Below are 14,437 nucleotides of genomic sequence, written 5' to 3'. Positions count from 1 at the left end.
GCGATTTATATTCAACATCTGCAGTTCTTCATCTAATAAAACCAGTAAGGTTACACTGTTTATAATGAAAGCTACAGCTGATCAGTGTTTTTAATATCCTTGACAGAAACTCACAAAAACAACATTTTATCACAATACGATAAAATATCATCATATTGTCTAGCTCTAATCTGAATTGCTTTTTAGGAATTCCTTTTTAAGAACAGGACAGCACTCACCCAAATAGTGGAAACTGTGAATGTGAAAAGATGATGGAGAGAGAAGGACTAAAGAATGATTCTGCGGTCAAATGCTAGTCCGGCATCTGTAAATGCTAATGCTTTATCAAAAATAAACTGTAGTATTTAGGTTAACATTGAGGTTTCTCTCAATCTTCATGCCAGCTCTTCCATATGGAAATTAAATACCAGCATAATCTAAGCCTAACCATGTCGTCACTGCTTTTGTATATAGCATTTATTTTTGTCTTTCTGTATGTTATTTAGATGTTTCTAATAATCTGATCACAAGTGGATAATGAGATGAATGGCTGTTTACGCTTGCCATTTTCATGCTTCTCTCAAATGAAACCACTGATTTTTTGCTTTTTGACAGTTCTTTGCACATCTTTTCCATGCCACCGTCTAACTGCATTTGTTGTCAGACAAAATGTCTGAGCCTTTGTTTATGTACATGTCTTGGCTGTTACGCATATCTAGGCTGCACAGACTGCGAACGCAGTTTATAAACAAAAGCACCGTAAAGCAGCTGCTTTCGCCTCTGCTGGAGTGATGATTAGGTGGTTCATTAGGTGCCCTTTGTTGTTCTCAGGGGTGCATTGGGGTGCTTTACCATCTAATTAAGCATCTAATTAACATGGTACTATAAGACCAAATGTCCATTGTTTTTTTCCCACCTTCCCTGTCTTCCAGTTACTTGAATAACAATTGTTAAATTATTCACGTTTCTACAAAATTATAATGCACATCACTATCGTTTTCACCTGTACTTTGCACTGAACACATATGCTTAGATTGCCCAGGACGCAAAGCATGAGTTAGGAAACAGGGCTGTTATTTAACACCGTAAATATACTACTGATGTTTTTAAGTTTTTAAGCTATATAAGAAATGTATTAGATTTGAGTATGGATTTAGAAATTTTTGTATGACAAAAAATAACTGCTTTTCACTCTTAATCGGTAAAACTGCCCTTTAATTTTACCACAGAATATGTGGGGTTTTTTTTTTAATAATTGCAAATGTGCATAGATTCATGACATTTTAAGGGGTAATGCCAATTATTTTCCCCCTCAATCAATGATACTGACCTGATTTCACCATGGAAAATGTTCAATTTTACCTTAATTTTCAAACAAAAGATTAAGGTTATAATAAGTATTAAGGCAGATTGTACATGGACTAAGTACTTAAGGGGTAATATCACAGTTCTCATATGCTTTTTTCTCTTTAATTACAGACTTTTCTCTTAAATTACTAACCCCTGATAAAAACAAAAAACTGATTTTTCCCTGACCCATGATTTCACCACAAATATTAATTATTAGAATTAATGTGTTATATATATTAGAGAACTGCAATGAAGTGTACACAATTCTAAAGGTTTTTAAGTGGCAATATGTTTTGTCTAATTTCCCTTAAACTCAAACGAATCCATTAATCAATCCTTGATGATTAGATAGATTTCATCTGGAGATATTAAGGTGATGTGTGTATTTTTTCAGTGGTAAAATGGTGATAAAAGTGGTAAAAAGTAATAACATAAATGATGAAGACATGTGGCTAGTAATTGCAATTATTTATTCATTTAATTAATATGACTTATTCCAGACAACCGCTTGCACATGTACAGTACTTCAACTGAACGCCATCAGTCTCATGCTAGCCATCGCAGATCAACCAAACCCAATTGATGACTGCTTTTGAATCACCACAGAGATCAAATGTTAGCCAGTACATAAAATATAGATAACCCGAAAACTATCCCCTATTCATTGGTTTGATAAACTGGTACTCTCCATGTGCCACTGTTTAATACACTTCCCCCAGCACAGATACATTTAGGAACTTTGGCAGTCATGCATTTCTGCTTTTTAAGCATCCATTAAATTGTATTATGCATTAAGAAATGGTTTCAGGAGTAAATTAAGGTAAATATACATGACAAATGGATATATTCATGTCTCATAGTGTATGGTGTGCTTATCTATTAAGGATCATTTACATCAGCTTGCTTATCATGTTGTTGCAGCAAGGCCTGGCATGGCGAATGTGCACAGACTCGCTCAAATTAAATCAGTGGAGCAGAGCAGAGGGCTGCAGTCGTGTGGAAGCAATGTGTGACGGGAAGAAGAAAAACAGAGAGACAAAGGCAAAGAAACCGAGTGAGAGAGACTTGTGATAAAATTAGCATAGCTATTGCTTCAAGCGAACACCTTTCTCGTTGCTGTTTTTGAAAATCAAAAACAGCAACGAGGTTGAACTTTTAACACTTCCATCATGGCTCTGAAAGTAAGGAAATAAATATTTCAGGGATACCCTTTCTGATGGCAGAACGCCTGCCTGCAGAAAACATGAGCAGGCTCCTGATGGTGTGAACAGAATCACAACGCTGCCAAATATAGCAGAGCCATATGAACCATTCCTGCTCTGCGCCGGAGTTTAATTGTTTTCAGCTCTGAGCTGCAAGAAAGCTGAGGCTAGATTTGAGGTGCAAAACACTCAAATTCAAACATGCCAAGTGTCAAGGAACCATTGATTCATGTGTCGTTCAATCAATATCCACTTTCTCCCAAATCCCTCGCAAAAGTGCTAGATGAAGTCTATTTTACTGATGAATGCTTCTTCTGAATACACTGGATAAGCGAATAAATTACAGAACTTTTCCATTTTGCTTCATTTCTATTCAAGATTATAGCTGTACGCCACTTAATCTCATTTTTCATTGGGAAATTTCACCAGTTTTAATGGATAAGAGACAGCAATTTAATTTCGCTATAGTTCTATGCGGTGGACTCTTTTTCCTTATTGTCCGATATAATACCTGAAAGGCTTTATTGCCAAGATAAAATCTGCAGTCAGTGTTTTGTTAGGCATGTTGGTTTGAGTATTTCTTTAACATTAGCTAAACTGGAGACACAGTATACGGTACGGTGCAGTTTGAGATCTGTTCTGATTGGCTGCTACGTATTGAGTCATCTTCAAAAAGCTGTCTGAACGTTTAACTTAACTGAACGTGTGAAAGGGGAGGAGCTTTACTGCCGGAAGCTGTAAGGGGATCGGCAACAATAGGGGTCAGCAACAATACTCTGCAATAGGCTAGTGCATCTGAGCAATGATTCATTAGTATTAACAGGCCCAAAGTGTGCCATGAAAACATTCCCTACTGCATTACGCCACCTCCACCAGCCTGCACTGCTGACCCAAGGCAGGTTGGGTCCATGGATTCAAGCTGTTGGTGCCAAATTCTGAACCCACCATCTGTGTGCCTCATCACAACTGCGGGGTTTTCAGTTCTACAGTCTCTAGAGTTTACTTCAACCGCGGTCACACTGGGTTTTTGCATTTCCCATCACTTCATAAAGCCTCTGTGAGAGGGGCTGTTAATCAGAGGTGTAAACAGTCCCCCCGCCTTGGTAAAGTAGCAGCAAATGCGCCATCAAAACTACTAAAAACCTCAGAAGAAGAGAACTACCATCTAATTCCACCTTCTGTACCATGCCACCTCTCGATTGTGCTGTAGGATTATCCACTTGAAAATATAATAATATCTTGTGTTACAAAGCCACAACAATCAGGTCATAGGACACAGCCAGAGCAGCAGCGCTATCGGCCAGGGGTCTAAAATTACCAAAAGTTAGACTCTCTTACTATTTATTCGCCCAGAATAAATTTAATTCACCTGACGCAAATCTCTTGAAATGCATGGGATTTTGCATGTGACAATTCATGAACAAAACCCAGTGTAACCAGGGCTTTAGAAGGGTGCAATAAAGAAAAAGAGAGGTCAACAAACAATGGTCACACTGGTTGGAGCTACTGGAAAGGCTACAGTAACTCAGAGAAATACTCTGTAGATCTCAGAATGCACAACAAAACCTTTAAAGCCCGAAACAGGTGGGCTACCACAGCAGAAGACCATATCAGGCTCTACTTTTTTCTGTCAAGAACAACGGAAATTGAAAGCTGAGTCTGCAGTGGACACAGACTCCCCAAACCTGGACAGTGGAAGTCTGGCGTCATGAGGCACACAGATTTTGGCACAAACAGCTTGAATCCATGGACCCAACCTGCCTTGGGTCAACAGTGCAGGCTGGTGGAGGTGGCGTAATGGTGTGGGGAATGTTTTCATGGCACACTTTGGGCTTGTTAATACCAATGAATCATTGCTCAGATGCACCAGCCTATTGCAGAGTATTGTTGCTGACCCTGTGCATCCCTTCACAGCCTCTGGCAGTAAAGCCCCTCCCTGTTAAAACAGAGCTCAAACTGCAATGTACCATATACTGTGTCTCCAATTTAGCTTTCTGTAGAGAAGGAGCTTCTATTAGAAAAGTACTCTACCTCAAACACAGACTAGAAGCGTGCAACTGCAGTGAAGAACATTGAAGAATCATTCATATAAAGAAATTCTGGCCTTGTTTAAGAAAACCAAGTGCATGTGAGCTTAACAGCAGTAGAAGGTTCACATGCATCATTAGAACAAGCACGTCAAGGAAAGACATTATATATATATAGAGAGAGAGATATTTAGTTCTCAGTGACAAGGGCAGGAAGTTGTGGTCCGCGTTCGGAATATCTTCAGACACATTCTTTGCCCTAGATATGGATTTGCGATAAAGGCTTTTCCAGTGCATGAGCATGAGCCAGACTGTACAGTGCATGAGATATGGGCATCAATCAGCGATGACACCTTTCGAGCGGGCTACGCAATGAACCACAAAGAACAGAATGCAAAAAGTGTCGCTGTGTAGAACAGCTCAAGTGAGCCGTTGCCAATTAATGAAAATGTTCTGCTTTATGGTACGCAGGAGCCTCGGCTCGGCTCTGCTCATTGTAAGGCAAGAGGCAGAGAGAGAGAGAGAGAGAGAGAGAGAGAGAGAGAGAGAACACTCAATCCGGAGTGCTTGCACACCGAACACTAGAACAGCACAATGTCAGAAGTTGAAGAATAAAGAAATAACACTGGAGAAGACTCCATGGCCCTGCAAACAAAAGGTCAGGCATGGTATATTAGCTGTGAAATAAAGCAGTGGAGATAAAGAAGTCACCTGAAATTCAATCAGAAAAACCCTCATTTCCCTGTAAGTATATAATAGCTTTCACCCTCTATTACCGGACTAAAAGAGGCATACAGATGAGAGAGAGAAAAAGAGAGATGGCTGGACGTTTATGCTATAGTGGCGAGGCAGTAACTGGAACGTTCAATCTAACAACCGATTATCCAGTGTTGTTGGCGCATCTTAACGCAGTAGAGCGAGACTACGGTTTGCCAAAGAGCATCTAGACAAAGACCAGGACCAATGGAACAATGTGCTTTAGAGCTTTGGACAGATGAATCTCGAGTCTTGCTCTGATGTTATCAAGGGTTTCCTCCTTGCACATTTCCCATCCATCAGATTAAACATGTGCAGTATTTTTCTGATGGTAGATGCTGTACTTTGACATCTACTGTGGTAAGAGCTACTTCTAGATCCAGGGTAACATTTCAGGATTGCTGAAGACTTCTAAACATTCTCCACTTGTAGATCTTTTTCAGGCTCTTCCTTATCACTCATTTGCATCTACAGCCTATGTCCTGAAGTCCTCACAGAGCTCTTTGGAGCTCACCACTGCGAAACCACTGACTTCCATACTTAAGAGCAAACCAAACAAAATGTCTAAGGTTTAAATAAGACAGGCTCCTCCAAGTCTCTCTTACTATGTTCAAAAAGGAAAACATGGGTTTTCACAGGATGTCCTAATTTCTTACACTAGTTAACATCCATGTTTTGAAACCTTGCACCATGTATAAAGTGACTGTGGGTGACTGAAGGTCTAAAAAGACACAAAAGTCAGCATTAATAGTTGAAGGGGCCATTTCCAAAGGACTATACAAAATGGGACAGCCCTTAAATAGCCTGCTGTGGCTTACATGCTTAGCTGAGACACATCTGGTCACTGAAGACTGAGACTAACTGATACCACAAGGAGAATCAGGTGTTCTCCTGCTTGACTGGGATGACAACCTGTAGCTACACTGGCCTTTTGTAAGAAGGATCAGCGACCCCTGTACCCTTAAAAAGAGGTTCTTTAGGGAGCTTTAGTAAAGGCAATGAAACTAACTGGTGCCCTGCCTGGTTAACTAGTACAAGAAAAACATTTTGGAGATGGTTCTATAAAAGAATCTTCTACACACACACACACACACACACACACTATATGTCTACATTTTGGGGACACCCATTCTAATGATTGCATTTAACTACTTCAGTTGCAAGTTGCAACCATTGCTGACACAGATGTCACAGTTTAGTCCTTGTGGAGTAGTATTGTCAATAGAATAGAAGGCAAACATGTACCTATTGGCACCATGCCTAATGCCAGAAGTGGGCTAGAGGGGTATGAAGCCCCCCAGCATTAAGCTGCGGAGGAGTTAACCGGTGTTCAATAGAATGATGGTGAATGATGGAGTTGGGCATGAGGTGGGGTGGTGAACATCAAACATCGTGACCTCACTAATGCTCTTACATTTACATTTAAGGCATTTAGCAGATGCTCTTATCCAGAGCGACTTACAAAAGTGCTTTGCTATTTACCCAAGAAAAACCTCAGCTAGTTTGAACAGACTAATAATGTAAAGATACCTCTAAGTTTAGACTCTACTAAACACAAGTCAGTAAGGAGACCATAGTACTCTACTCTTAACCCAAGCATTCTCGAAAGAGGTGGGTCTTCAGTCCGCGTTTGAAGACAGCGAGCGACTCTGTCGTTCGGACACCCAGGGGAAGCCTGTTCTTCCACTTTGGTGCCAGGACAGAAAAAAGCCTCGTCACTGAATGCAATCAAATCCTCACAGCAGTGTTTCACAATCTAGTAGAAAGTCTTCTCTTTTTTTAATTCCCTTGATTTTTGGAAGAAACAAGGAATGAGCAGGTGTCCCAGTATGTTTGTCCATATAGTGCATCAGCAACAGGGGTTACATTATAGCTATGGGTCAAAAAACCCTTTTTCAGTACTAAATACAGCCATTTTTGCTTAGTGTGTGATCCATGGCATTGCTCTGAAGAACACTTTGACACCTAATGTTTGTACAAATGTGCCTTAAATGCTCTTCTCTGAAAATCCCAAATGATTACTATTTGTCTCGACACTCCCTGATCTGCCAAACAGATGATGCTCCAGGATGTGTCGAATTAAACAGGTTTTTCCGTAACTTTTGCAACTTCTGACAAAATCCTGGTTTGCACTGATAAAAGTAGAGGAGAACATCAAGTACTGAGGATGTGGAACAAAATATAAGGATAGACTTTCCCGATAGGAACTACCTTGTGTGGTGTGTCTACAGAGCGATTGGGCAGCATAGTAGCCCTGGAGAGCACTCTGTGCGAAAAAGTGGAGCCGTGGCTTATCTCCCCAGCTTCAAATGTTACATTAGCATCGCAAAGGGGTCAGAACCCAACTGAAAGTCCACCGCTGCAGCGGCGGGGCCGGTGAAAGAATGGTACTAAATCGGAGAAGTTCCAGGTTTGAAGCGCATCGTTTTTTTATGATTGCATTTCGAACTCGTCCCCGAATGCAGTGAGTGCTCTTGTGAAAAGCTGGTCCACAGTGAAGTGCTTGCATTACTGATAATGGCATCAATGAAAGCCCGAGTGATATGGAATAATGGAGTGTGTAGTGTCGAGGGAGGGAGCGTGTGTGACTGGGCTTAGTGCTCCAGCACGTAGCACTCTAACCCGGCAGTCTTCATAAATATCTGGTTCCATGGAGGTTGAAGCACTTTATAGCTATGAATTCACCATGGCCAACAGCTTAAGTGGATGCATTTAACTGTGGAACCTAGAAGTAGCTCTCAGTGTTTCTACCTTGCAGCCTGTATGTCGTCACAGGACAAGATAGAAACAGTCCTAACTTTGAATAGGATTTGAATGGATAATTTCTTTTCAATACAAAAACAGTGATATGTGGATATATCCTCAGTTTTGTAGATGCTATGATGATGATGATACACTCTAGATAAGGGAAGAGAAAGGGGAAAGGGGAAGTGAACCCTTTGGAATTACTTAGAATTTGGCACAGTTACTAATACAGCGCGGTCTGATCATTATCGAAGTCACAATTATAGACAAACCCAATCTAACTAAGCTGAGAACACACAAACAGTTGCACTGCTCATGTATTTGACTGAGCACATTGAGCAAACATCTAATGCAGGCTAGAAAAAGTAAGTGGAAAGGTGTTTCAGTTAGATTAGAGATTGAGAGGAGACTGAACGTGTGGGTTTCACAGCTACTTTGCCCATTAAATAAAGGCACACAAAGCCTGATTACGGAGTACTTTCTTCTCAAGAGAGGAGCAGAGTTCATGTGAACCACTACGAGCAATTTTTAGCCCATTTACCTCCAACCTGAGGCTTCTATTGACGATCTACTACAACAGTTGCCAAATCAAAAATCAGGGCTAAAATCATGTAATGTGAAAGTGGCATTATAGGGACACAGAGACATAGATATGCTGGAAAAGGCTACAAAGGCTTTGCTACAGACTAAGGTGTGCATCAATCCATGGTTAGGCAAACTGTATATAAATGTAGAAAATGCAAGACTGAAAATTCAACACTCAAACAGTGGGCATCCTATTAAGGGCATTCTATGGTCCGTTTAGTGACGGACCAGATGCTCGTAGAAGTAAAACCAACCATGAGTAAGACCATAAACAATCCAAGACCCAAAACTAGAGAGCCAAACAACCAGGCAGAAGCAGAGCAGAACAGGTATCTATACTTTAACATGTATCAATACAAAGAGGTGATCGTGTACAGGGGTGTATGATCAGTACTCAGGAGAATAGTCTTTGATTGTAAGACACCACAAAGGAAGCTGGTTCTGTTCAAAAATAAAACAATAATAGTAATCAATGCAGAAATCCTGGACAGTGCAAGGAATGTATCATACTTTCTACAAAGCCATTATTAAAATACTAGTCATGCATTTAAATGTTGGTTAAATGTACTTCCCTTAGCAATCAATCCCACATTGCAATAAATAGACCAAGATTCAGTGCCTATTGTATGACCTAAAGCCCTACTTAGTACTTGGTCATCAAATAAGCCATTCATATGCTAATATCATACATTACATTACCGGTCATGTATTTTTGGCCTTGGGCAAAACGCTTGTTTATTGCACTGATGAATGTAGTGAACATCAAATAAAATATATGAGTGGACAGAAGGGGTTCAGGTACACTGAGCAACTACCCTGGTGTGCGCAGTTTATGATTATGCGGGTGTTGCATTAGAAATGTGAAGCTAATGTAGCTAACAGGTAATGGATAATTAGATAGCATTACGAATAAAATGTTTGACTGTCGGAGTACACAAACACAATCGAACTAAACCAATAAAACACACACACACACACACACACACACACACACACACACACACACACACACACACACACACACAGAGAGAGAGAGATGTACATTCTCAGGCTACAAAAAGGGAGTGAACCTCTTTGTTAATGACCTTCAAGAGCTAATTGGCAAAAGGTGTTTTAATTAAGGAAGTGTGGGTTTCACAGGTGCTGTGCTCAGAAAATAAAGGCGTCCGAAACCGGGTTGCTGACAAATCTGTTCAGTAAGGCTAATGTAGCCAACAGGTAATGGATGCTTCTAATTGAGTAAACACTTAGCATTACTAACAAAATGCGGCGAGGCTAATGTAGCTGACAGGTAATGGATGCTTCTAATTGAGTAAACAGCTCGCATTTTGCAAACTGTAAGCCTAAATCACACTCTTATCAAAGCCATTTGTTAAACCATTAATCAAACAGTCCTGTTTATGTAGCTCCAGAAACTGTAAAACATGCTGCATCAGTAAAAACATAGTAGTAGCAGTTACCCTAAAGCCTGAAATATGACTCTTTATTTCTATAGATAACAAAATGCTGTACATCATCAGAAACAATAAAGAAAATGGTTAATAAGTACTTAAGAAGACATTCCCTTTCAGATACCTAGTAATATAATTGGTAGACGGTCCCTTTCCCGAACCAAGCAATGTTATTTGTAGACGGTCCCTTTCCAAAACCAAGCAATGCTATTTGTAGACGGTCCCTTTCCGAAACCAAGCAATGCTATTTGTAGACAGCTCCTTTCAGAAACAAAGTAATTTCATAAATAGACATTCCCTTTCCAAAACCAGCAATGGTATTTGTAGACGGTCCCTTTCTGAAACCAAGCAATATCATTGATAGACGGTCCCTTTCCGAAACCAAGCAATGTCATTTGTTTGCGGCCCCCTTCAATAACAAAGTAAAATCATGGGTAGACATTCCTCTCCCGAAACCAAGCAATGTTATTTATAGACGGTGCCTTTCAGAAACCAAGCAATGTCATTTGTGGATAGGGGCGCTGGCAGGGATTTTGGTCCGTATGAAGAGATATTACACTGGGCCCCACAATTCTGTACTGGCGCATACAATCAATCAGACAAACAATTCTGCAAAAAAAATACTTACAATCATCCTACCCACTCCACCACCATTTTTGTTTAGATGTTGCTTTTGGAAAGACCTAACAATAAAATTTGTAGATAGTCCCTTACAGAAGCAAAGGGAGGTAGTTTGTAGACATTCCATTGCAGAAACCAAGCAATGCTTTAATTGAGCATAGCCATTCATTTTCCACGAACACCAAGTGGTTATTATTTTCAGTACAGGTACCCCTTTTGTATGCTGATACTTAAGATCATTTGTTACATGTATCTTGTTCCTACCCAACATGCTGCCTATCATGTTTTAGTCGAATGAATTCACGTGCATGTGTGTTTTTCAGACTGTGCGCACCATCCGACGTCGCCGTTGCTACCCGCCCACCTGGAAGCGCTGGGTCTTCTTCCTCTTCCCCGGCACCATGATTGCCACGTCGGCCGTGGCGCTGTACGCTTTTGTAGAGACGGAGGAGAACTACTTCTACATCCACAGCATCTGGCACATGCTGATTGCAGGCAGCGTGGGCTTCCTGCTACCACCGCGCGCCAAGCCCGATGCCAAAGTGACCCCGCTGAAGCGCAGGCGAGGCTGCGGCTACCAGCTCTGCGTCAACGAGCACGAGGAGATGGGCCTAGTGGACCCGGCCATCATCACCATCAACAGCATCTGCACCAGCTGATAACACTCCACACATTTCACGATAACACGGACGTCTGTTTGCCTTTTCTCTCCTCCCTTTTGGAATTGAAAAAAAGGGAAAAACAAAGCCAGAGGACTCGTCGTCACACTGTAAATAAAACTGGACCGAGGGAACACACGCGTACACTTGAGGTTTTTGTGTTTTTTCCAGTTTGTCCATTTTACTTTCGCTGTTTTCCGTTATCGCTCCGACTCGAGTTGCCATTCGTTTTGCGTTGCTGGTATGTTGGGATGGTTTGTGTTGGGGACAGTACTGCACTTTTTGTTTCTGTTGAAAAAGTCTAAGCTGAACATGCTGCTACTATTTGACGGTGACTGTACAGACGTATCATGTAATTATTTATTGTTTCTTCTGGAATTCCGAAAAGACCAAAACTACTGCAGAGTTTGGGTGGTGAAGATAGCTCACAGACATATTGATGAATGGCCTGTTCCAAAAGTCTAGACTTCTTGTTGTTCATGGTCTTGCTTAAGTACACACTTGTGCGATATACTGTATTACCAGATATAGCATATAAGTGCCAGCCAGCACTGTTTATGATGTTGCTAGCAAATCCCTCAGTGGGCTTCTTCCTGAAGCAATCCACCAGCTGACAAGCGCAGTCCAAGCTGCCCGGTCATAAACATGCACTTCTTAGACTATGCTGAGCACTAGAGGTGGGCGATATGTCATCATTATTGTGACACATTACTTCACAATGTTTTCTGACTAGATCATGAATAGCCAATAAAGGGAGTTACATAACTGAATTTTGGGAGAAGGACCATGCCCCAAACCCCTTATATAACCCTGCTTTTCAGGCCAACTCTGTGTCAAAGAAACATAGCACCTACCTCCACCCAGTCTCCACCACCCTTTCTTCCATCACGGCGGTGCGGCTCCTCACGCAGACCACAGGAAAGCCAACCCGGACTCCAAGCCAAAAACATCCCGAGTCCACCCTCCCTTTCCATCTCGGAGCGTGGTCCGCACTAGCAAAAACAGATTTATTATAAAGACCCATTCTGAAGCACCTATAAATAATAAGCAGGGCATTATGATTGCACGAACTACACAGAAACACGGCAGCTGATTGGACGTCAGCCCATTATGACATCATTTTAACGGATTTACTGAAGTACCAGTTGTGTTTTACATCGAGCAATGTTCATATAACTCAGTGGAAACAGTGCTAGGTCACAAAATGTGAGGCATAATTATGTTCTATTAATAAAGTCACAGAGGTTGGGATCAGCAGCTCATTGCTTGCTCTTTACCACTGCAGTATTTTTACATATGACCTAAAAAAAAATAAAAATAAATAAAAATAAAATCAATGGCATGCTAATGAGCAATGCAGATTTACATAACACGGAGCCTGTTACGGTGCCCAAATAGACAGTCTACGTCAAAGGAAGACCAAAAGCATTCAGAGCTTTGGGTTCTAGGAAAGGAAGCATTTGTACACTTTGGTAAAATCCAGCAACAAAAATAACAGCTAAAAAGATATTCATGAAATTCATGAATTCATTTAGTTCTGATGACGGTAAACTTCTTTTAAACTGCAGGTGTGATGTTTGCCATGATTCTCAATCCAAACAGATAAAAAAAATCAGCCTGTACGTGCATCAGGACCGTGTGACCAAACATGTTTGAGAATGCAAATAAGGACATGCTGCCTGCCATCAGCAGCCGGAGCCCGATAGAGCACAACTGGCCTAGCTCTCTCTGGGTGGGTAGATGGCTCCCTCTCTCCCTCTCCCAGATCACTTCAACGTGACACTAGCCAATGCATCAGAGCTATGTACCCAGTGCATGGGTATCAAGAGCAGTACATGCAATAGGGGGAAGAGTACCTGGGGGGAGGGGGGAGGACTGGAAACAGAAGGTAGTGCCAGATCTCAAGGAAACAGTAAACCAGGCCAGAGGTCCTAAATACTATTCACGGTATATCTAGCAGCGCACTTTCTGAAAGTAGCTCTTTCTGTTCGAACTCTAGAGGGATATACAGCTAGCCTACTACCACTCCAATGTGGTATTGGGGAAAGGGTGCGTTTAGTGGACATTGACACTGTACCCTTTCACGTTTGAGAAATGGGACACACTCGGACACTTAAAGCACACTAACGTGGACACAATACACAGGAAATATAACTGCAGACTTTGGGACAGGCCATCAGGCACAACTTTTCTTTTCTGTTATTTCCGTTCCTTCCTGAACTTGCACTGAGACACAAAAATGTGATACTGTACATTTTTATATATATAAATATATATATAAATAGTTCTAGATAAATGTCACGACATGTAAATGTATAGTTGTTTTTTTTCCTGTGGAATGTCCGACCGTTCTTTGGATTGCATTTTATTGCCTTTGCAAAGTCGTTCTGATTGTCGATGTACAGAGGAGGAGAAGGATGAGAAGAGATTCAAGAGTTTCCAAGAACAGTTGTTTTGTTTTCTTCTTTTTTTTTTTTTTTTATCTTTTATTGTTTTTATCTTTCTTTTCGAAAACCAATAGGAAAACCTCAGAAAAATCACCTCATGTTTCCTGTTGTATTTACCCTGAGAGGAGCGGGTCAGAAGGGGCACCTTTTAACGCATTAGCGTCCGCTAAAACAAATAAACATTTTATTTTTTCTGTATTAAAGTGGCTCCTATCTCTTTTCCCGGAGAGTTTATCAAATGAGGTGCTTGTCGGGAATACAGCGCGCCATATTTCAGGTCCTAATGGAAGCGTGCGGTCTGGTGGCGTGCTCCAGTATATTGAGGAGATGGGAGGCTGCCAGCATAGGCCTCTGAGGAGAAGAATATAATAAATAATTTGCCCTAACGGAGGCTCGCAGCTCACCACACTGCAGCAGCACAAAGCCAGCCGGTCTCCGCACAGCAGTAGCAACCACCGTTGTGTATGAAGCCAGTAGCGAAGGCCTTCCGCAGGCTACTTCCTAAAGCGATCCCTGACTGAAGTGTTCAAACTCTGCTTGGTTAAACACGCACTTCCTATTAGTTTTATAAGGTGGCATAAGGATCACATATATTTCAACATGTGACAAATACAA

At 41.2% G+C, this 14,437-nt stretch overlaps 1 protein-coding gene across 1 annotated transcript in view; it reads left to right on the top strand.

Annotated features, from left to right (window-relative positions):
• Positions 1-13,960, top strand: part of tmem8b (transmembrane protein 8B) — a 221,663-nt gene extending 207,703 nt beyond the window's left edge. The window contains exon 13 of the mRNA XM_072664458.1: positions 11,040-13,960. Within this exon, the coding sequence (XP_072520559.1) occupies positions 11,040-11,375 (336 nt within the window). The 3' untranslated portion in view covers positions 11,376-13,960. The remainder of the gene's footprint in view (positions 1-11,039) is intronic.
• Positions 13,961-14,437: the final 477 nt, after the last annotated feature.

Source organism: Salminus brasiliensis, chromosome 20 (assembly GCF_030463535.1).
Source record: "Salminus brasiliensis chromosome 20, fSalBra1.hap2, whole genome shotgun sequence".
In the NCBI taxonomy this organism is placed as follows: Eukaryota; Metazoa; Chordata; class Actinopteri; order Characiformes; family Bryconidae; genus Salminus; species Salminus brasiliensis.
Note: the sequence above shows the minus strand (reverse complement) of the source record. Positions and strands in the feature narration are given on the sequence as shown.